The sequence below is a fragment of the Curcuma longa genome, unplaced genomic scaffold, assembly GCF_044706935.1.
Source record: "Curcuma longa cultivar G26 ecotype Majalengka, Jawa Barat unplaced genomic scaffold, ITB_CL_G26_1.1 contig_18626, whole genome shotgun sequence".
NCBI lineage: Eukaryota > Viridiplantae > Streptophyta > Magnoliopsida > Zingiberales > Zingiberaceae > Curcuma > Curcuma longa.
The window spans coordinates 157,899-182,622 of record NW_027430861.1 but is presented as its reverse complement, the minus strand read 5'-3'; the positions used below and the strand labels follow the sequence as shown (position 1 = coordinate 182,622).

The following is a 24,724-nucleotide window of genomic DNA, read 5'->3' as shown; positions in this document are numbered from 1 at the left end:
CTGTCAAATAATAATTTGATCCATTCAAATAATCTTACTTTTATATATTTTTTACTAAATAGAATATGTGCATGTTCCAATTAAAAATCGAACCGTGATCCTAAAAAAAAAAAAAAATCGATCCTACAGTTGCACTGTGCCCGGTCGAATGGTTTCTTTTGGACTCCACCAAAACATGCGAAAAATGTTGTTTGAAATAATCGGTATATAAATTTGTTATTTTTTTTTGTAAAAGGTGGAATCTGTCACTTTAGCGGCCCCACACGAACGGTCCCACGATTATTTATGAAAAGATAAATCAAAAATTTGTTACTTTCGACTCAACTAAAACATGCGAAAAATGTTGTTTGAAATAATCGGCATGTAATTTACATATCCACGTTGTCGTGCTCGAGTGTAACACAACCAATCACGTCCCATTCTCCTCTCTTGTGGCACAATCTTATGCTCATGTCGGCCTGTGGATAAAAATTAATAAAAAAATATTTCAAATTGGTCATGAGTTGGTGGGTGGTGGCAATCACGAGCTCTGTCATGATTTTTGGACTACAATGAATTTTGCCATCTGAAATTGAGATAATACTCTTCTTCATAGTGATCAATTATAATTTTTTGATTTATCTTTTGATAGATAATTATGAGATCGATCGATATGATATACTGTATATATATATATCTATCTGATATGTTATATATTTATTTGTACAACGTTCGAATCATTTTTGGATGTCCAGAATAAAAATAGTACCATTTATTTTTATTATTATTAATTATTTATTTATTTTACTTAAGATTACCTTGAAGGTTTTATTTTTAAAATTTAGGAGTTGGATTATAGTATTATAAAAAAATTTTAAATGAAAAAAAAATAGATGCTCATATGTGTCAGATTGTTATTCTGCATGTAACATACGCGATAGAAGATTAAAATAATTAAATATAAGGATGGATTCTTAATTATACAAGCTTCTTTTCTAAATCCTAAAATGAATCTCCCAAACTAAAGCCCATCCTAAAATGGATCTCCCAAACTAAAGCCCTAGATTAACACATTCCTCCACCCTTGCATCATGATGATGTCATCTACTCCGTCAGCTCTCTTGCAATTTTGTACCCATGAGTTTCGCTATGAGTTTTGCGGCCATGAGCTCTATCATGATCTTGCAATCGTGAGCCCCACCGTGACCCTACAATGAATCCATAACCACGAAGGATTTGTGATTGTTTAATTCAATTTAAGTAAAATAAAAAAAATTAATTTAATTTGAGATTATTAATGGACACCAAGGGGGTATTTTAATACCCGAATGAGTCCTTGGGCTAATATACACTTTGACTATTTTTTAAAATAAAAAATAAGTACAAGATATGATAAATTGCATTTAATATATTCAAACACCTTTCTATTTTACATAAACTTCTTTGAATATTAAGAGCATCCCAATATAGCTGTTAATAGGAATGTTATAACACTCCTGGGTGTTAAACACCAATGTGAAATGGTGTTCTCCACTTGAACGTGATAGTGGATTAGGCTAGCCCCTTAGCTAGTTCATCCCACATGTATTTTTTTTAAAATTATATTTATTAAACGATTAATTTTAACGATTATTAATGATTAATTTTAATTTTTATTAAAAAATTATAAATTTTAAAATTAAAAAAATAGGTAATTTTTTTAACGATTATTTTTAAAATGTATTTATTCAATATATATAATTTTGAGTGGACGGTGGGATCCATAAATAATGAGTGTTAATGTTAAAAGGAATGCGGATGAAAGAGGTATGTTGTTATAATGAGTATGTGATAGTGGACTTCATACTTTTTAATGAGATGGAGGGTATTATAATGTGGATGGATTGTGGATGCCCTAATATATAAATTTTAAATTTTAAAATAAATAATATAACATAAATTTCAATCCTTGGTAAAGTATTTGGATAGTTTAATATTAAATAAATATTTTTTAAGAAGTTAATATTTGAATATAATTCCTCTCATAATATTAAAAATTGTTAATTGTTAATGTTGGTGCTTTCAAGTTCTCGTCGCTGTTTCGTTCAATTATTTATTAACAACAGGAAGATTTCCTCGACGACTGTCTCAATCATGATCCAACCTCGCAAGCAAGCAAGCAAATCCTCGCGGAGGAGAGGGATTGCGATGCATCCGCTGTTTTGATCTCATCCCATTCCCCAGCTGTCCTCTATCGTTGGGAATTTATCATGATCTCGTCGTAAAAATCGCCTCAGATCGTTATGTGCTGTCGCTGGGGCATTGGCGCTTGTTCCTCTTCCGGATTGGCACAATTCGTGCTATTTTGGGGGTTCTTTGCTTGAATTTGGGGCGAGGATTGTGTTGAGCTTGGGGATTTGAGGGGAAAAGGGTTTTTTTGGCCGCTTTGTTGGGTGAAGATTGGATTTTTGGCGACTAGGGCTTCGATTTTGGGGCGGGGAAGATGAGCTCCGGGTCGATGGTGACGTCGACCGCCGTCGCCGAGGATGTGGTCCTCGGGAAGAAGCTCCTGGTCCACGTCGCTGAGAACGGGCACAGCTTGGAGTTCGAGTGCGGCGGCTCCACTCCCGTCGAGGCCATCCAGCGCTCGATCGAGGCCCTCTGCGGCGTCGCCTTGGTCGACCAGCTCCTGCTCTGCTGCAACACCTCGCTGGACGCGCAGCAGACCTTGTCCTACTACAAGCTCCCCCAGGACGACCGCGAGGTCTTTCTCTATAACAAGGCTAGGCTCTACGCCGACTCCCCTAGGCCGCCTCTGGAATTTATCGATGTCCCCATGCCGGCTGTCCCCCCGCCGCCTTCTCCGGCCAACGACCCCCACCCGTTGGACAATGCGCCAGACCCCGCCCTGAAGGCGTTGGTGTCGTACGAGCGCCACTTCCGGTACCACTTCCAGGTTGCCAACGCCTTCTTCGGACGCTCTCAGGCGAAGTTGGAGCTGTGCCGAAGGTTTCTGAGGGAGCAGCAGGTGCAGGGGAGGGCATTGGACACTGCTCGAGGCAATCTTGAACACACATTCAAGAAGCTGCAATTGCGGTACACGGAATTCGTCAGGTGCTTTGCCCAGCAGCACAAGAGCCACTCTGAGCTCCTTGCTAACTTCGAGAGGGATGTCGAAAAGCTCAGGTCCTTGAGGCTCCACCCAAGATTGCAATCCAAGAACCGCAAACACATGCTCGATCTCGTGAAGGAGGATGACCTGAGAAAGTGTGTGGATAGTTGCTTCAGTTCTCACCAGCTCTTTGAAACCAAAGTTTCAGAGTTGAAGACAGGTTTCGCGGAGCTGAAGAGAATGCTTGAGATCTTAATCTCATCTATGAGCTCAGCTACTTGGGGAGAATTGGAGAATGCTATCAGAAATCATCAAAAGTTTCTCAATGAACAGAAAACCGTAATGCAGGCACTGAGGTTAGATTTCTATTCCTACGTTATTGTAGATTGAGTTGAATCAATTAATGTTGAGCTGTATGCTTCTTGTGCAGTAAGGATGTCGAAATTGCTAAGAAACTTGTGGATGATTCAGACCTCCCGCTTTCTCCTTCGCTTCTCCCGCATGATGCTGTGTCAGTTCTTGGCCGAATTTACAATGTGCACGAAAGAAATCACCTTCCAAATGTGCAGAAGTGTGATCATGCCATGTCAAAGTTGCTTGATAAGTGCAAGTGGAAGAAAAACGACATGAGTTGGTTGGTTCATCTCAGTATGCAGAAGGTCAAGTCCGTTCAGGTCGGCATCAGAGACATGATCAATGAACTTCATGTGTTTCAAGAGGTAATGGGGCATCAAAACAGGGAATTTGAAAATGTAAAATTTGTCAATGGTGTAGGGCAAGCATATAGAGCATGCCTCGCCGAGATTGTAAGAAGGAAATGTTCCTTGAAGCTGTACATGGGCCTGGCTGGGCAGCTAGCAGAAAAGCTTGCAACAGAGAGGGAAGCCGAGATCAGACGACGAGAGTCCTTCTTTAAAACTTGGAGCAAATACATACCAAATGATCTATTAAACACTATGGGATTGTTTGATTTGCCAAGTCAGTGTGACGTGCATATAACACCTTTTGATGGAAACTTGCTGGAGATAGACATGGAAGATGTAGATCGTTTCGCACCAGTGTCCTTAGTAGGATTGATCTCTATGTCCGAGAAGCATGCGTCAGAGAAAGGTTTCTCTGCTACATGCAGCAGCAGCAGTATCACTAAATCTGAAGAAAGTTCATTACAGATTGGGGAGAAAGTTGATTTTCTTGAGGGTTGTGAATCTGTGGGCATTACTGGAACTAGTAAGATGGAAGTCGAGAACGCACAATTGAAAGCCGAACTTGCTTCAGCAATCGCTATGATTTGTGTACTCAAAGCTGATACTGGACATGATTCAGATGCATTCACAAAGGATGATTTGTTGAACAATCTGAAGGAGAAGACAGCTGAGGCTCTTCGGTTGAAGGATGATTTTGCCAATCATCTTCAGTCTATGCTAAATACGAAGCAAGAGCAATGCTCATCTTATGAAAAAAGGATTGAAGATCTTGAACAAAGATTGGCTTATCAGTATCTGCAGGGGCAAAAACTTGCAGGTAAAGGTGTTTCTGATTCCAATATGTCAGCCATCAAGAATGATAACCATAAGTTTGATATTTTTGGAGAAGGGGGTGCTCACATACCTTACACATCAACGATGCCTATGGATGAACTGTCGAGCACATCTGGTTTGTTGGATCCAAAGATAGATCATATTTATGCACAAGCGAGTAAAGCAGCTGAAGGTGGAGATGAGAATATGAGTGAACTTTCCGGCACGCTTAATTTGCATGCTGTTAAATCTACACATAATTTAATGGATGCTTCAATGCTAGAGCAACCTCAGGACGAAAGCCAGGTCAATCCTCTTGTTGATACAGTGAAAATGATGACATCCCAGTTGACCATGGTGAAGTATTCATCCAGTATTGGTGCTGGGATCGCTGAGAACATTTTACTGCATGAAACTTCTGACAAGCTAGGTATGGAATCAAAAAACAAAGATGCCCTTGTACTGGACTTACAAAATGCCCTGGTGGAGAAGGCACAACAGTGTGATGAATTGGAAAACCAACTCAAATCAACCATGGAGGAGTTTAGCTCTGTCAAGAACGAACTGGAGATGAATGGAAGCCTACTCGATGAGTCTCAGGTTAGTTTCTAGATTGGTTGATACTCCTGTTGAATATCTAGCGCATATATATGCATTGTGTATATACAGACATGTTTATATTGAGAGACATTCATCTCCTAGAGCTATTATGATAAGCTTCTCTTGTCTACTCTGTTTATAACAAATAGTAATGTCTTCTCAAAGTTCCCCGCACCCTGTAGGTTTTTACAATTTTTAGACCAGTATCTCATCGTTGTATCCATCCGGCAAATTCTAATAAATTTTTGTGTAAATTATCCATTGCCTTTCGAGGTTCCTGACAATATTGAATTAGTCTTCAAGAGAGCCTCCTTGGTTTAAACTTCGACTTGATTGTAATATTGCGGAAGGACTCACACCTCTAAAGCAACATAAAGTTGACTTGGAAAGTACAGGAACCCAAACTACTTAATTTCTATGTGCAATTGTCCATAAGGAAGTAATGTAAATCGAGATACTATGAAGGATACAAGGCTGTCAAACATAGTTGGGGGTTGGCTGAGTGAATCAGGATAGACAACTGATCTGGTCTTGGTTGATTTCTCCTACGTCTTTTCGAGGATCGTTGGAATGATGAAGTTCCTTTTAGAAGTGGCTTATATCTTGAAAGACATTCATGGAATTGTGTCAAAATCGAAAGAAAAAAATCAGTTGGTCTCTCACCAACCTAGAGATTAGGGAGCATAGAGATGATAGAAAAGGAAAAGAAGTTTTTTTTTTAATCCGACAAAATTAGATTTAGATCTAAGAAGAAGAGGAGGAAGATAACCTGTTATATGAAGTGAAAACTTTGACTCGACCAACATAGTTCAATTGTGGAGGAGGAAAAGGAGAGTTGTAAATTGGAGGAGAGTTTCTGGTTGTAGATTGGGGAAGGAGCATAGTTTCCGATGCTGAGTAGTGTTGGTTGACACAAGCAGAATTTACTATTCCATCTGCTCTGCCTGTTGTCTGACACCGAGACAACTCTGGCAACGGGCACAATGGAAGCAAAGGGAGAGAAGAGAGGCCGAATGTGTTAGCGATCTAATTAATTATAATAAAAGTTGATTGTTATTATTAATAATTTAATTAAATAAGTACTGAAACTATATTGACATGACACAATAAGATACTGAAACCGTATCGTTATTAGAGATTGAAACTTCTAGTTTTGTCATGTTGTTTCTCATCAATTTTGTGACAAAAACTTCATGAAAATGAAATATGATTCTACATTTTTTATTTATACTGATTCATGGATCTGAGACACCACAATGATTTTGAAATTTCATAGTTAAGACATCTCACAAATTTTTAAATTTTACTCGCTGCAAGATGAACTGTGTGCATTTGGAGAATTGCCTTCATGAAACAACAGAAGATGCTCACACTAACCTGTGTGCTGCCGATAGAAGGGTGTCAGAGTACAATGCTTTGAGCTCAAAAGCTGTTAAGATGCATAGTTTATTTGAACGATTTCGCAGCTGTGTTACCGCGCCTGGTGCTGTAGACAGTTTTGCAGATTCATTACATTCTTTTGCTATGTCTCTCCCCAGGTATCTACTCATAGTTTATTTATTCAATTTTTCCCGAATTTACAGTTTGATTACCATTGCTGAAAGAAACCTTTCCGAAATATGTTTCTTGTTGCTGTTCATATTTTGCTGGAGTAGTGTCTGTGATTGTTTATTTATCGGTTTTATTTTACAGCATGTTTGATACATATCGAATTGCCATCTTCAAGACTGATTTTTTATAGTCCATTCAACTTCACAACCTTTCTGTTTGAATTCTTTCCTTAGTCTATGCTCGATGGTCCCGGAATTAGTAAACTTAAATTCTTTTGCTCCGGTCAACTAACTGTTCTATTTACTGATCCGCATCGAAATCCTCCTCGATTCCTTCTCTAAACATGTGTTCTTTTCCATTTTCAGTTTTGTCAGTGAGGATGAAGAGGATGTTACTAGGGAGTTCCAATTATGCATAAAGGTCTTGGTAGACAAGGTAACCTTTTTGTTGTCTCACCATTGCGCGGAGCTCTCCGAGTGTTGTTCACGGGCAGAAGCTGCTCATCGGAATCTCTCAAGGGAACTCGAAGAGAAGAACGAGCAACTTACAAGCTTATACATGAAACTTCAACTGGAGAAACAGGTGGGTCGAAAATTCTTCTGAATTTTTAGAATGAAAGCAGAATATGCCACCAATTTTCTAGCTCATAGCATTACCTTACCATTATCAATCGACCCGCGAAAATATATCACAGCATTGCTTTTGAGCAAATACATAAATCGGTAAGGTTGCGATATCGATTCTAGTTAGTAGTTCTCAGACTACTGAGTGGTTTGGCTTTGCAAACTTAGTTATGCCATCTAATGTTTCTTTCAATTGTAAACTTACAGGCGAACAAGGAGAAACCTACTTTTGGTCGATTCGAAGTTCGCGAGCTTGCTGCATTTGTTTTGAACTCCACTGGACACTATGAGGCAATCAACCGAAACTGCCCCAATTACTACCTCTCCGAAGAGTCTGTTGCTCTCTTTAAGGAACAATACTCCATCAGTCCAATATACATAATAGGACAGATAGTGCATATCGAGCGACAAGTCGTGCGACCACTGTTGTCTCCCGGGAGTCAGCTCGCCGATCAACTAGAGGCTTCACACAACAGTGAAACCGGTAACCATCAGTCGATTGGACCAGCTGCCGCGTTGAACCCTTACAATCTTCCCGTAGGTTGTGAATACTTCATAGTGACGGTTGCGATGCTACCTGACACGATTCATTCAGCTTCCTGATCTTGCCCATCGTCGCGGAAATGAAGGAAGATCGAAATTGTACATAACATAGGAGTCACTTTCTTAAGGGTAGTGATGCACATACACGATGCATGATGATGGCTCTGCACCTTTGTTAATAAAAGAGCTTTCTAATGTTTATTAGCATTTGAATTGTTTCCCTCCTTTTTTTCATATTATAACAACTATTCTAAAAATTCTAAGAAAATCTATTCCTTGTCTAATTATTAACAATACAATATGCAAATAATGTAACATTTATTTATACAAAAATAATAAATAATAAAAATAGATTGTAATCCATCATAAAATCATATTTTTAGAATTGATTGTCCAATAATAATACTTAATGGAAGTATAGAACAATCAATGAACAATACAAGTAATGTAAGAATGTTCCTTAGTTGCCATATACATATATCAGGTCTCAAGTAGGGCACAATAACTGTATTGTACCATACTTCATCGGTAAAATGACATCTCGATAAGTGATCGAATCTCCATTGCGCTCGTATCACTGTATCTTGAAGGTGTTATGAATCAAGGAATCGGGACCGGGTTTTTATGGTTTGCCTCCATGAACTAGTAATACATCCTGCAGAAGCAATTTGCATTCAGAAGAATTTTAGTTTCCCCTTGTGCACAGACTTTGCTTCGCAAAGTGCCTTTTCAGCTCCAGACAAGGCTGAGCAGGTGCCAGCCGCGCCCAAGGTGATCGCAAAGTAGAGGTAAATGGTGCATAGGAATGCCAGAAGAGCTAGCATCGTTAGGAGGAACCTGTGTCGCTCGAAAAGGGTAGACCAAGTACCCAACTCATTGAGACCCAGCATCTGTTTCTTAGATTGAGAGGACAAAGACAAAGCATTTTGCGCCCTTCGATGAGGTGACAACAATGTATCGAGAACCATTCTGTTTGGATTTCAGCCAACTGGTTGAAGCCCTGGACAAACACAGGAAAAATGGGATAGTAAATGAAGCTGCATCATCCAACAGTTCCATTTGACCAATTGCTGAACAGGTTTAAGAGCAGAAGAAAGCATGCGAGTTTATATCAAACATTATAAAAGGAAACCTCATGTGCCAAGAAAAGGATAAAGACCAACAAGAAAGAGGATATCATCAAACAGTTTCGATAAAGTAAAATATCTACCAACCGATCACAGAACAGGTTTAGAGCCAATGAAAGCATGCAATTTTATCTAGTTTACATTCAACAGTACAACAGGAAACCTCATGAGCTGAGAAAAGGATTGGACATCTGGATTCAATATTCTTGTTTAAAGGATAATCCGGTGCACAAAGCTCTCATCAATGCAAGATCCCAGTGAAAGATCGGATTACATTAGGTCAATTGTATGCAGTCTTATCCTGCATTGCAAGAGGTTGTTTCCGCGACTCAAACCCGTGACCACAAGCTCATACGGTTCCCCTTCGTTCAATGTTCTAGTTATCATCCCATATTGTAAATTACTGCAATTATGCATCATAGACTAACCAAACTTAATTTAGCATCATAGAGATTATTGTTTTGAGAATATTATTTCATATTGGAAGGCAGAAACCTAACCATGCATGAATTTAGGTTGGTCTATAAGCATGATACAAAGAGTAATTGTAACAGAAGATATCAAGCAATATCCTAGTTAAAGAATTAAATGGATCTAAGCTGACATGATCCCTTTCCTTAAGTTAGGTATGTTTTAGATTAAATGCTAATGAACTACAACCGTTTCTTCTCCTGTGACCTTGAAGTGCTCTATCATAAGCTCTTGTTTTGGTTAAAGTATGGATAAGGATCAAACGGTTCACAGAACATGGAAATTGGCAATAAAGTCTAGACAAGTTTGGGCACTGCATCTCACGGTATGGAGGCTTTTCAAGTAGATAAATACATAGGTTGGGGAATTTGGAGATGATCTTTTACAAAAAAAAAATCAAGATGAACACCACCATGATTCGTGTCTCAAAGTAAGATCACAACTCGAAAGTTCTGTTAAAAATTCATAAGAGAAATTTGTATCCTTGGGAACGTTTGTTTTACGGTAAATTTGTTCATAAGAGAAAAATCACTATCAATGATTTTTTTTCGTGAACAATAAAAAAAAAAGTGCATTTTGAGGAAATCGATTTCCACTTGCAATCAAATCGATCCTACTCCCGGTGTTTCAACCCTTTGTCTCGTAATTAGCTCAGGTAAGTCCTTCCTTTTCATGGATTCTTCGTAAACGAAGAGAAAACGTCCTATACTCCCATCAAACAAGAAAAAGGTTTCAAAAGATCCGTAGCCCAAATAAAAAAACCAACACCAGCAGAAATGTGGAAACCCTATCGTTCAAGGTTCAATATTGCCACTTTTCATAGATCTTCCACCTCGCAAAGAATCGAACCCGGAAAAGCAAGTTCCAAAAAAAAAAAAAAAAACCAACGGATCCGCAGTAGCGCACTCATCTAGAAAAAAATCACAGCGCATCGAAAGACAAAGAAAGATTGCAACTCGAGCGGGGTCGGCAACGTACCTGAAGGATGAGAACCCCGGTCCGACGACGAGGGAAAGAAAGAGGGCGAGAACAAGACGGTAATCTGCTCGCCGACGTCGAGGACCGACACCCAGATCCGCGACGAGCTCCGACCGGAGACCAGGCGGAGGATTCCTGCGATCGTCGAGAGGAACTGAGAGGAGCCGCCAATTATTCATGAGGATCGAGGGGCAACGTCGGTAATATGCGATTGACGAAGGGGTTTAAGAACATGGCCCACAAATCCACAAAGTTAACATAACCAAAATTTTATTTTGACCCTGAAAATATATATTATTGCACAACAATCCCTATCCAAATTAGAACGGAAGATAACTTCGATTGCAATAGGCTTATAAGTTCTGACCTTTTAAGTCGATGATTGAGTTAATTATTATAGAACAGATTTATTGAAATATACAAGAGTCGAATTTCGATGAAATCAAGACAATATCTTCTCCGTAATGACTAACTATAATTTTTCGATTTACTTCTTTATAGATAATCATGGAACCAATCGTGTGAAATTATTGAAATGACAAATTTCACTTTTTGTTAAAATATCGACCTTTAAAAAAATGAACGGAAAAAAGATGAGGTACTAAGGTTTATTACAAGTCAATATCATCGTAATGACAATAGATATCGACCTAAAAGAAAAGGAGGAAAGCGAAACGTCACCACCCTAATCCCCTAAAGATAATATGAACACTCACTTTGTTATAAAAATTAGGTTGGCATCCACCAACTATAAAGACAATGAAGATTTTATCGACTAAGAGTCAAACATATATCGACTTTGAACACTTAAATTGGGCAAATTTCACTTACCCTTCTAAATTATACATATTTTTAATTATTAAAATATCTTTAAAAGTGTTCTAACAATTTTAAATTTTAGAGGAAATTTGGATGAGATTATTAATATCTTCCATCACATTCCACTTAATGGGAAAAGAATAACTATAATAATAATTGAAACAATTAGGCTATGATTTGATCTTCTACCTAATGTCTATCTAAAAAATAATAGAGCTCGGTTGTTAGTGGCCTCAATACTAGTAGCCGATGAGAAATCTCTATGGGACCGAACTAATGATCATTCGAAAACTAAAACTTAGATCACTACATTTTTCTCACAATGTAAGATAGAATGTCAACTTTGACAAATAGAAGCAACAATCAACTAGTTCGATTAGATCGATAACCGATTCAAAACCACCGACGAGGCACCGGAGAGGGCGAAATAAGATTAGGACGAGGAGGAAAGGGTAAACATGAAGAAAGTCATTTACCTTCCGAAGAAGCACTGATCATGAAGACTTCATTGCTCACCTTCATCTCTTGCAAAGGAATATCACATTGCGAAGCCCGAATCACATCTTAAAAGGTTTTCACATGCAGAAGCGATACATTTCATCCACCAAACACAAGAAATATGTTTGTTTCATCGAGTACCAGATTCATTATTTCATCCCAACAATTGAAGAAAAAAAAATCTATTTGGAAAATGTGAACCTAAATCGTGATAAATTACGGATACAGTGCCAATATCAATATTTAGGAAGAACATGTTTCAAAAAAGAAAAGATACAAATGAAGAATGAAGAAAGTTTACATTATCTGAAGAAGAACATCAGTTTATCGCCACTGGTTAAAATTTTTGGAAAGAATATCTATGAATAAGGAAGGTGGTCACTTACCCTACTTGATAAAATTTCTCCAACAAGCAATCAATTAATTCATCATCAAGCGAAGAGGCATGCGTAGTTAGATGGAGGTTGTTTCGAAATTCCATGGAGTGATTTAGCAGAAAAATCCATGTGATCATAATTATCTTGGCAATTACGGAAAGCCTAATACAAAATCCAGAAAAAAAATAACTCAGAGATCACATAGAGCTAGCCATGATCAGAAAAAGTTAACAATTGTTAGAACATAGATCAAAACTACCTAGTAGGGAAACACTGCAGGAACAAAACTGTATTGACACCACCTAATACGGAAGTAGTCGTGTTACGAGGAGAATAATCAAACGATTAATTTCTTACTTTACGATGTTTAGGCTGTTGTATTGTGTAGATTTGAGTTGTGATTAACTGGAAAGTGTAGATGTGGCATTGATTGTTTACCTTAAATTACAAAAAAGTTACCTTGGGTTGTTTTCCATTGAGTGACTGGTATGTGTATAATGGGAGTCCACAGATGAGAATGAAATCATTTAGCCCATTGATCAAATGGAAAGACAACTCATATAGTACCTTAATCTTCTTCTCCAAAATGATCAAATAAATAGTTTGCCGCCAATTCCTCGTTCCTGTCACAGGCTAGGAATGCTTCGATAACTCGTGCTCGGTCAAAACCCAATGCTTCAAGCTGAATAATGTGAAGTGCATTAGGCAATAGATTTAGCATGCATAATGTATTGCCAATATGGTAGTCCAATTGCAACAAAATAAAGCATACTCGTCCGATGGCCGCCTGTTCTTCGGGCGTCACACTTATGGTGTGAGGCATCTCATCTTGATCAGGCTGATCAAACAGATCCCTGAAGATTGTTCATACTAAAAGACTCAAAAAGCTTCAAGATATTGGGAATAGTTTGAAACATAAAGAAACAACAATGAGTTCACAAATATCATCATGCACTTCTAGCTATATGATCATTTTAATAAAGCTACCAACAATCATGCAGGTGTAGGAAAGCTCAGAATAGCCTCAAAATCCAATCCTTAAACCCCGAGAAGCTGAAGACAAAAATGTAATAAAGATGCAGTTTAAGTTGGATGGTCAATTATTTTAACAAAGAAAAACACCTGCCAAACCTTACAGAAAAAAAAAACTTGCGTTTTCAATGCTACTATATTTCTTCTCTGGCAAACTAGATCATGAAGAATGAACAGTTACTGCCGATCAAAATTTCTAGTCAAGGCAAAGATTTAGAAACCAAATATATTGATGATAAATCTGTTTATACTTTACATGGAGCACATATAGAATAATAGAATCTCTCTCAAAGGTAAATAAATATCTGGATATACATTCTCTTGTTTTGTCAGTTTGGTTTTTTTTTTAAAAAAAAATTGTGACCCGAATTCATGGGCTTCTCACTTTGAGCTTTTGTTCTATTCCCATATTTTTTTCACTACCGCAAGAAAAAGGTATCACATCTTATTATGAAAAAAATACAATATGCTTATAGAGCTCTCTAGGTTACTAATAACTCTCACAATTTCCATGGCGTAAAGAGTGCCTGATAAAACACAAAAGATAAATAAATTTAATCATTGTTAAGTTGGATGTATTTTAGATACCATTACAATATGAGCATCTTAAATATGAAGTGAATAAAAAAACAAAGATTCAACTGGTAACAAAATTTGAAGCCTGAATGCAATCGACCACATAATGCTTGATCTTACAAGGGCTTAATGTTTCTTTTACCAAGATCCTACATTCAATGTACTAAAGACCCACTAGATACTTATAAATTATGCTACATGACATCCAATGCAAGGTAACCACGAATTAGAAATAAGAAATTTCTCTTAGTCTCAACAACACCATGTCAATAAATTTGAATTACAAAATCATTGACTCACCCTTCAAGACCTTCAATAGGTTCATTCATTAAATGAAGAAACTCTTCATGATGCTCCTGGATTAATCTCAACAGTTGAGGGTTTTGTTTGCTTAATTCCTGAAGCATTGACTGCAAGGAGAGAGCTAGTAAGAAGCATACTGTGTTGTAGCAAATCACCTCAGATGAAAGTACTGACCTGAAATATTTGTGGATTTGTATGAACCATTGCTCTAAATTCTAAGAACTGCAAAAACAATAAGGAAGTTAGAGTAAGAATACTGTGATTCTGAGCAATTGGATGTTAGGAAAGTTCCTAGTTCCAAAATACAATGACAAGGCTCCTATTAGTCAATTAACTAAGTCTATCGGTTGTTTAAGGACCCAATTGCTCTGCAGATGACCTAACAAGACCAGAGCAAGTCAAACACCATGATTAGGTATACCATATCTTCCCTATGATAAACCAATTAAAATTTAAATAACTAATAGTGCTAAAGCACTCAAGTTCTGACTGATCCCAGGACTAGCCATTCAATTCCCATACAGAGGTTGTAAAATCATATTTTTCTACTATCACCTAGTAGCCATGTATTTTGAAGAAGTTTCCGTACAGATTATAATTCTTTTTTAACCAGGTATATTAGGAGATATACCATTCAGAACTGTCAATAAACCTCTCTCTTACATTTAAACTTAGAAAATTGTATCCAATTGTACAGGATGATTAGCCCTGTGAAAAAAGGATCATGAAGCAGGAGTTGACATACTTGTTGGTTATTTCTGAGGAAATCAAGGGATCCATCTCCAGCACCACCTCCAGAATTATTATCGCCCTGTAATAAAAAAATGGCACTGCTTTTATTCACATACCACACCCGTCAAAACAGACATCACATAGATGTAATCAGGTGGATCATTGAACCTGAGGGAACATGTTCAAAGGAGTGGAATTTGGTACTCCAAAGAGAGGCCCTGCAGCAACCACATCAGCTGTATCAGCACCTTGAGAAGATGCCACAGATGAAGGGAAATGATCGCCAGGAAGTGCAATTTCAGCTGTTACTGGAATGCCCTATACAAGAATTGAAAGATGTAACCTGTGAGTATCTTAGTTTGGATCATCATATATTTATAAGTTAATATCGCCAGTTTTGCTGGGGTGTAATGCGAGTTATGCAAGGATGACATGTGAATTACACATACAGAATATAGGTATTCCACAGCTCTTTCAGGATTGTTGTAAGCAGCACGAAGTGCATGCAAAATTGTCTCTCTGTCCCAATTGCCACCGCCCATCTCCAACAATTGGTTAATCGTTTGTTCCATATTACTCCCTTCCACTAAATTTGATGCAGCTTGGGCATCAGACAGACTGCAGATATATATTTAAGAATTTACATTGGATTTGAAAAAAAAAAAAGAAAGATTATGCATGATTCATCTCCAGTATCATAGAATTCTAGACAAATTTTATGAAGCATTTTCTCGTACATATATGCAACACAAAGGCTTGAAGAATGAAAGTTTCTACATCAACAGACAAAAGAAATCTACTACTGATGTCAAGGAAAAACCTAAAGAATTAGATAGCTAAGATCCCTATTTCAGAAATATGCATATGAACAGGGCCCCGACCATCCATATATAGAATCATGCATTAACATATGTTCTATTAATGAATTTTAGAACAGCAAAGAAATATAATCCCTCTCTTTCTCTATTTGCTTGGTTAATGTATTGATGGTCCATTCAAACCCTTCATTGTAAAAGAGAACTTTATATCAATCATCACCACCATCTAGCCATGGTAGTCCCAAGGATGGGCTATATAGATCTTTTCCCTTCATTGATTTCTATACAACAGAATACACTAAAAACATGCAATTGTTAAGAATTTAAAATTGAGAAAGATCCATTTCGAAATTGTCTATCAATTTGATGACCACATTCAACAATTATTGCTAATATTCATAATAACTATAGGAAAAAGTTATGCTGACATTGACACGTCAAATAAATATATTTCAAGAGTCATATCTCCTCATTTTTCATATGTATATTTATGTGACATAGTTCACTTTCTATTTTGCATTTAAAATTAAGAAAAGGAGAACTCTAAAAACCCTTATTGACAATATGAATCAATTGCATAGCTCCATTTATATTTGATAATATGAAAATATGTGCCTCAATTTACCCAAGTGTTTGCCACACAGCTAGACCCTATCATCTCTTTAGGACCAAATTAACTATGACTTGAAAACAACAGGGAAAGACAATGTTTACAAGATCACTACATCAGAAGAAACATTTCGGTGGAAGGCAATTGGTAAGCAGCAGATAAGGGATTAACTAAGACCAATTACTAGTAGCAGGAGGCTTTTAGAGAACTTTGAATTCATTGCTGGCATTCAAAACAACATACTTGAATTCCGAAACAGATTTCTTTGCAAATCAAAGCCCAAAGGAAACAAACAATATAAGAAACTTGCTGGTTTAGTATACCAAAATAACTTCATCGTTGACATAATAAAGGGAGCACATGATTTTCCATAAAAAGTAAATGCAATAGAAAGGATTAAATAAAAAATACTTGCACAAAGATTATTAGATGTAGCTCCAACAAACAAAAAAAAAGAGAGAAAATGGGTTTAGATTGTATGGATGTCTTTAAAGGCAATTAATAAAATTTATAATTAGAAGAGTCGAATCCATCAGAATGGAAATTGTATAATAAAATCTAAATTAATTATTTGAATAATACTAGTGATATAGTATCGCATAAAGCACAAGGGACATGACTCAACAAGGAAGGGACAAGGACGGGGCACAAGAAAACATAAACATGCTGCAGTTACTATCTCTGGAATTCTCAATGCATAATGCACTTGAATTGGTATATACAAATGGTGGAACATAAAAGTAATAACAAACAATAATAAACACATACTCTGCGTTTGGGCCTTGAGATCTAGCTGGTGCGTTTGATGAATTCTCTGCCACACTAAAACAAGATTGTAAAAAGGCAAAAGTATCAATTGAGAAACTACGGTAGCTATTATAGTGTATTGGAAGAATAGTAATACAATTAAGAATACTGACATGGGTTGTGCTGGAGCTTCTGATGGAGCTTGTGATGAAGCTTGTGGGGGAGCATCTTTAGGTGCAAGGTGCTGGACTACAGATGTTGCCGATGGCTATCGACGCAAGCATCAGATTAAGGTCAGTCACTAACTCTTTGTAGTGAGACAGGTAATGTAAAAAAAATACCTGAGCAGAGGAAGCTCCACTGGTGCCTGCAGCTTTACTCTGAAAGATTTTGAAGTAGTAATTACATTAAATACAGCAACAAGAAATCGAAATAACCATTACATATGTGGAGGTTGACATAATAAAAACAAGAAAGAAAAGAAAATTAAGGAAATATTATAATTAGTCCATTCAGCAGAAATGGAAGTTTATGCTTGGATAATTGTGTTGCCAGACATCCAAAAATAATTTTAAAACAAAAAGGAAAGAAAAGAACAATTTAAAACAGTAAGTTATAAAAAAAATGTACAGGATTAGAAGTAAATTTCTCAAACTTTGTAGATGAGATAAGCCTATACCATTTACATTCATCACATGTGATATATGCAAACCAGAAGTATCTAGTAGTCTGCAGAATGAACTTATTGGAAGACAATTTCTAGAAGGAACTGCTTGCAAGCATTTGATTGCCTACAAGATGTTCCCAAACTACAAAAACATTCTTAGCAAAAGCATTGAAAGTGGTAACATGTATTGCAACTATAATTTTGCATGCCATACAACAACCAAAAACAAAATGTGGAACAGTGAACAAGAATAAATAAATGCAAATCCTTCAATTTAAAGTGCAGATTGGGTCCAACCGGGTAGTGTCAGCATAATACATTTAACAAAAAATTGAAATACAAAATAATCTTAGAAAGAAATCATACAACTTGTAGTTTAGGTATTTAAGCAAAGGATACTTCATTTTTATAAAACTTCTTTTTGTAAAGAACACTTCCAAGCATCCTAAAGTGAGCAACCACAACCCACTTATGTACTAACTTGTCCAAAAATTTAACAATAGGAATTTGTTCAGAATCAGTAGACAGAGCATCGTACTTATATTGCCATTAGGAACAAACTTAAAATTCACATGAAAGGTTCATGCCCATGCAAATGGTGTATATTGGTCTCAGAAAGGTTCTGACAGGAATTAGCAAAAGTGCAAGATTCACAATTTAAAAAAGGTAAACAATAAAACTGGTAGAGCAAATATACATGAACAATATTTGCAGCAACTAAGTTGAATGATCAAATATTAGGGATCATTTTGAAATAATTCTCATTTACCCTCTTTGCACCCGTGTTAAATATCAATACTCACACATTGGCGCTCCATGAGGAGAATTGATATTTCTATTGATCGCATGTAAAATTTTTAGAAATAGCTATGTTAAGCACATGGATCCACACCCTTGTCGAAGACTTTCAACCTCCATGTCAGACCCTCGCCCACATGTTTAATAACCTAGATCTCCGTAAACATAGTTAGAAGTGGAACAAAAATAATGGTTATGATAATAAGACTTGAATCGCCTTTTTTCCTAATTTAATAAGGTTCAATAGATCCAGGAAGACTATTAAAGGAAATTTTTCTCACAATAGCTAAAAAGGAGGTTGACTGGCTCACACTAAACTCAATTCTCAAAAGAGTGTAAGGCAAGGGGGGATACTATGACCCAAGCAGACAATTCTTGTGCTATTATCTTTCACCACCATGAATTACATGAATGAGGTAATTGTATATCCACAGATAATCCATGAAAAGTTTAATGCAAGACTTTACTAATTATATAAACAAGTTTGAAACACTTCAGTAATATGTTATTGTGCCAAATGTATACATATTCTTCTATATCTGCTACAAGCTACAAATAGTCACAATCCAAATTATAGATAAACTAGTGTCCTGATTAAGTAGAAGAAGATCAAACTCATGTGAAAATAATACTGACAATTAAGGTGAGAACCTTGCTAAGCATGACAACAAGAAAACCATCTTCTCGAACTTTGTTCTCTTCAAGTGTGGTTTCATCTTTCAAAACTTTTCCATTGTGAATTAGCAACTGCTGACCCCACGGATAGTTGTCTTTCCCTTGTACTTGCTCAATGTTCTTCTTCACAGCTATAATCTGCAAAATTGAAATAAGATATGCAATCCAAATACAACTCGATGATTAAAGCTGCTGAAAATTAAAGCTACCTTAAATAGGATATAGAACACGTGGTCAAACAAAATTAGTCAATCAATGGAAACCAAGCTTAGCCACTATTCTAGTTTCGGCATAACTCCAAATGATGTTCAAATAAATATTCTTCATGTTTCTAATATGGCAGACAAATAAGCACCTCACAGAACTTTTGATAATTATTAGCTGCTACAACATGTCCATGGGGTGTTAACTCGATTGGAATCTTTAGAAATTCAAAGTTCAGAAAACAGCTGCAATTGGTAACAGAGTGTAGCAATAAAAAGCACCTAAAATACCACTTCAAGTCAACTACTATCCCAAATACCAGATTTTGGAAAGCCGAAGAAAGATAAAACAGATTCGACCACTCAATGGAAAAGGCAAATGCATGTGGAAATGTATTCCTCAAAAGAAAACTGCATTAGCGCTGGCGAATCACAAATAGATGACTTCGTTGTCTGAAAACATAAGCCCAGCAAAAAATCAACGAGAAAACAAACCATGGGGGAAGGGGGAGGGATTACAGTACCGTATCATTGGGCTGACCTCGGATTTCGAAGTGGGTGCCCTTGAGCGTCTTCACCGTCAGCTTCATGGCGATCGAATCCCTTTTCCCCGCCCCGAGCGCAAGCGAGAGAATAAGAGTGAACCCTAACTGGAACTCGAAGAAACAAATTGAGATCTGAAGCGTGAAAGAGAGAACAGAGGAGGACCTTTTGTTCTGCTGGGCAAAGTTCAATGCGCCCTCTAAATGTTTTGTTTTTAGAAAATCATCCCCAACGTTTATAATAATTCTCAAATAAATATTTGTTATTATTTATGAAATAATGGTTGTTTAAATTTGTTCCGTATCAAATAAATATTTAATAATTCTCAAAATATTCTGTCGCTTTAAATGAAAAATAAATAAATAACATTAAAATGAAAATTATAAAAAATAAAATAAAAAAGGCTGAAATTATAAATATAGGGGGAAATTAGATTTTTAAAATTCAAGAAATTTTGAAATATTTATTGGGAAATTTAAAAAAATTAATTTGATCAAAATAATATTTTTTTACCATTAAATTTATTTTTATCTTCTAAATTAGATGTTGGTTGTGTTACGTGAGACGCAACTTAAACTGCATCAAGTCAAGTCGAAATTCAAGCAACTAAGTTCGTTAGCGGGCAATTTATGTTAGTACCTGTTCTGGCCAATACACCGTGGATAGTTCAAACGCTTGTTCAAGGCTCAGTCGACATGCACGCTCCTCAAAGAGAGTCGTCCAGAGAGAAGAGAGATCCTGAAAAGTGCTCAAAAAGAAGGTTAAAATGACACTGAGGTTGAGTCCCGATAAGTTACTCCGACGCTCAAGTTAAGATTAGGCGTAAAGAGCGAGTTTTATGACTTAAGAAAATTAGGATAGATATGTGTGTGTACTTATACCCATGGGCATGGACTACCTTTTTATAGTAGTTATTCTCTAAATTTTAGCAACCGCTCGAGAAATATTCGGGTAAACTGGTTCCGTCCTAGAAAGATTTCGTCTGTTGATATATATTAGTTCCTGTTGCCGCGGAAGAATTGGTTGTATTCTTTTCCCGATTTAAGCGGAACGACTGGGTCTTTAAATAAGTATCACGCGCTGGAAATTAACCCCGGATGTAGGAAACACATCGATATCGCACCCCAAGGTCGTCTCAAGAGGTGGGAAGCATGCCGAGACTAAGTCATGAAGTCGGCGCGTGAGGCAGGAGCTATGCCGAGACCGAGTTATGAGGTCAGCACATGATCCTGGAGGCGTGCCAAGACCGAGTTGTGAGGTCGGCGCATGAAGCAGGAGTTGTGCCGAGACCGAGTTATGAGGTCGGCTCATAATGTTGGAGGCGTGCCGAGACCGAGTCATGAGGTCGGCACATGGTGCTGGAGGCGTGCCGAGACCGAGTCGTGAAGTCGGTACATAATGCTGGAGGCATGCCGAGACCGAGTGTTGAGGTCGGCGCATAATGCAGGGAGCACGTAAAGACTGTAACAGGAGCTTGGCATATGCTTAAGGAAGCATACCGAGACTAGAAAAAGAGAGATCGAGATTTCCTGAATTAACAAATATTTATATTTACTCTTTTTCCCTTACTTCCTATTGCACCCGAAGTCCACGTAATTGCCAAATATTCCCACCGGATCAGTATCGATGAAATCAAAATATCTCCACAATAGTATAATATTGTCCACTTTGGACCTAAGCTCTTATGATTTTATTTTTGGGCTCAACCCCTCAAACAAAGGATAACTGGGAGCCCCTTACCATTATCCTCATGGTCCGAGTATGAACTTCCTTTACTAGGAGCTCCCCTACTAATATCCTCATGGTCCGGGCCTTTCCTACGTCCTTGTTTTTCTTGAGGGTCCCCACATGGTTCTACATAGATCATGACTCTGATACCACTTGTTAGTACCAATGGAATCAAAATATCTCCATAATGGTATAATATTATCTACTTTAAGACTAAGCTCTCATGGTTTTATTTTTTAGCTCAACCCAAAATATCTCATGCTAATGGAGATATCTTCCATCTTATAAATCTATGATCTTTTTCATGTATTTCCAATGTAAGACTTTGATTTATCCCAACAATTTATTGGACCGAAATGAGCTTTTTAAATCTAATAAAACATTTTAGCTCTCTACAATTCAGAAAATTATTCCTAAAAAACAATAAAACTTCTATTTTATTCCTTAAATTTATATCAACATAAATATTTTTTCCAATTAATTAAATGGATGATAAATAAATATATTTGAATAAAGATAAAAAAAATGTGAGTATTGAAAGCACAAACACTCTTGCTAGGATGTAATAAGCGTTTTTCTATATTTATACTGATTTATCAAGTTAACTTAATAATTTAATCGATTGAATTTGCTCGAAGATTCTAACTTCATTTTACCTTTATCGATGTATTACCCCAAGCATAAACCCTAAGATTATATTTCACTCATGTAATTCTCGAAGTATTGGGTATCTAAGCCTTCACCTTCCTAGATCTTCGCTAGCCTTAGATATATCGAACTCCTTAAGTTTGCTCTAAGTTATTCTTCACTAACCTTCAAGTTTATCAAGTTTATCTCATTAGAGATCGCCCTAGAATTTACCTTGTCAAGCCTTAAGTCTCTCAGATTCACTAAGCCTCTAGCTTGCTTTAGTCATCATTCACCTCACCTCTAAGTTTACCTCATTACGGAGCTCCGATTCATCAAACTAGAGTCACTCCACGGTTCTCATGCCCCTTGTCCTTTGGGTGCACTAAGCTTCTCGATCTTTGCCATGTCGGTCACATAAAAAACAACTCAAATATGAATCATATTCGTCTACACCGTCCACAAACCTTGCCCATGTTTAATGCCCATAAATTGAGCTTTCCATGCACTCGTATAGTCTATGATCGGAATTATTATTTGAAGTCTTCTTAAGAGATTGTTCAACATATCGCAATCGATAAGGTTTTTTTCGCCGTATTAAATGTTTCATGGAGAAAATTTTCCACCATGTGAAGAGCAACATCATGTGAGCAACAACATGTATTGTTTCCACCACAAGAGGGAAAATATCTTCTCCCCACAATCCCTTTCAAAGAAGAAAACTTCCTAAAGGAAGTGTTGTGATCATTTATTCTTCCATTGTTTCGGTCTCTCTCGCAACTTTGAAGTCAATGTTAATCAATGTCGTTAAAATCATCTTCGATAGCGAGGTTCAACCATTTGAATTAAATATCGGAGCTCAATCCTATCCACCTCGAATGATATAAACATTGTAATTGAACTAATTCTTTTACCTCAAATGATAAAAACATTGTAATTGAATTAATTCTTTTGTTCAGAAGATAATCGATTCGACTAGGTATGAGCTTACAAAATTACATGCATACCCGAGGGTGAGAAGTTAGGGTAAACTTAAAAGAAACAAAAATCACATTTACTTGGACATCAAATTAGGAGGGCGAAGAAGTAATTATACTCTAAATATGAGAATATGAGTAGGGTTGTAAACCTGAGGCAAGTTGAGCCAAGCTATGTGGTGTTTAAGTTTATTTGATAAAATAATCGAGCAAAGTCAAATTGAGTCTAAAATGAACATGTCATTGAAATGATTATTAAAGTTTGACTTCGTTTCTTTTTTACAAATTTAAACTTGATTCATTTAGATGTTATTGAATTCTCAATTTAAACTTATTTAATTATTTAAAATTTTTACATTTAAATTTTTTTGATTGATTATTAAATTTGTTGATACAAACTTATTTATTCATTTTAAAAATTTTTTTATTTATTTAATATATTGATAAGAATTTTATTGTTCATGAACATTGTTATGAAATATTATTCACGGAGATTAATAAGATAAATATATATATATATACTCAAATTTTTTCATTTAGTTTAACGAATTATTCATACTTGTTCGTTTAATTGATTTTATGTGTATTGAACAAAAATAAATAAATTGTTACCAAATCAAATACTAAATTTGTTCACAAATATTCGATTCATTTATCATCCTTATAAATAAGAATCGAAAAGTCATTTTCTTGGTAAGTTGGCCGATGAGTATACTGAGACAGGAAAAAAAATGTAGCAATATTTATAAATTGTTATCTTTATCTTATAGCTAGAACGTGAAAGACATTAAGATCATCTCGATGCTTTGAATATCTAGTGACATAATGTGTCCCAAGAGATGGAGCTTTCATGTAGTTGCACATTAATACTCGAAACAAACTACTCTTTATTTTATTCTTCTTATTATTATTATTATTATTATTATTGTATATATGTTAATTGTCTTTTTATTTTAGAGTTGTTGCAGATATTTTAGGGCGTCAAAAATTTTTCTAGGTTTGTATTAGCAATCTGAGACATGTCTTCATCTTTGGATTCCTTAACCTTGAGAGTGCGTTTAGTTTAAAACTATTATGTATAACTTTAATTGTATAATTACTAAGTAATTATATAAATATATTATGGAGAATGAAATATAATTTAATATTATTTGATTCAATCTTAGATAATATAATAAAAATTTATTTATTTAGAGGTTTTAGTGTATGACTTAGCGTATAAAATTATATCTGTCATCAGATCGATCTAATAATAAAATCAAATATATTATTATTATTATTATCGGTGATATATATAAATAAATAAATTTGGATAATATTTTAAAAGTTTTTATTATTTTAAAATTTTTTGAGATAATTTTATTGGACTCTAGATAGTTCTATTTAGTTTATTTCAACTATACTAGAGGTGATTTATTTAAAGTTTTAATTAAAATCTTAAAGTTCATTCATTTCATTGTGCCATCATCTCCTTCTCCCCTCATCCGCGCCTTGCTCAATTCGCCACCACTCGG

At 36.1% G+C, this 24,724-nt stretch overlaps 2 protein-coding genes across 2 annotated transcripts; one reads left to right on the top strand and one right to left on the bottom strand.

Annotated features, from left to right (window-relative positions):
- The first annotated feature begins 2,121 nt into the window (after positions 1-2,121).
- On the top strand, positions 2,122-8,099 carry LOC141816886 (autophagy-related protein 11-like). The gene is made up of 5 exons (XM_074704610.1): positions 2,122-3,426; positions 3,501-5,187; positions 6,505-6,725; positions 7,104-7,320; positions 7,569-8,099. The coding sequence occupies exons 1-5, from the start codon at positions 2,462-2,464 to the stop codon at positions 7,962-7,964; spliced, it is 3,486 nt and encodes a 1,161-aa protein (XP_074560711.1). The 5' UTR covers positions 2,122-2,461; the 3' UTR covers positions 7,965-8,099.
- A 3,887-nt stretch (positions 8,100-11,986) lies between these two features.
- On the bottom strand, positions 11,987-20,005 carry LOC141816891 (putative ubiquitin receptor RAD23a). The gene is made up of 13 exons (XM_074704614.1): positions 19,860-20,005; positions 19,109-19,270; positions 17,334-17,372; positions 17,166-17,260; positions 17,014-17,067; positions 15,267-15,435; positions 14,986-15,135; positions 14,831-14,896; positions 14,260-14,307; positions 14,083-14,192; positions 12,947-13,028; positions 12,742-12,856; positions 11,987-12,336 (listed from the first exon to the last, which is right to left on the bottom strand). Exons 1-12 carry the CDS (start codon positions 19,923-19,925, stop codon positions 12,743-12,745), a joined length of 1,155 nt encoding a protein of 384 aa, XP_074560715.1. The 5' UTR covers positions 19,926-20,005; the 3' UTR covers positions 11,987-12,336; position 12,742.
- Positions 20,006-24,724: the final 4,719 nt, after the last annotated feature.

Coding starts and splice junctions, on each gene's coding strand:
- LOC141816886 (XM_074704610.1), top strand. CDS start 2,462: ATGAGCTCCGGGTCGATGGTGACGTCGACCGCCGTCGCCGAGGATGTG. Junction 5,188..6,504: donor GCCTACTCGATGAGTCTCAG/GTTAGTTTCTAG, acceptor ACTCGCTGCAAG/ATGAACTGTGTGCATTTGGA. Junction 6,726..7,103: donor TTTGCTATGTCTCTCCCCAG/GTATCTACTCAT, acceptor TTCCATTTTCAG/TTTTGTCAGTGAGGATGAAG.
- LOC141816891 (XM_074704614.1), bottom strand. CDS start 19,925: ATGAAGCTGACGGTGAAGACGCTCAAGGGCACCCACTTCGAAATCCGA. Junction 14,897..14,985: donor CTTTGAACATGTTCCCTCAG/GTTCAATGATCC, acceptor TTTTTATTACAG/GGCGATAATAATTCTGGAGG. Junction 14,193..14,259: donor CAAATCCACAAATATTTCAG/GTCAGTACTTTC, acceptor CTCTCCTTGCAG/TCAATGCTTCAGGAATTAAG.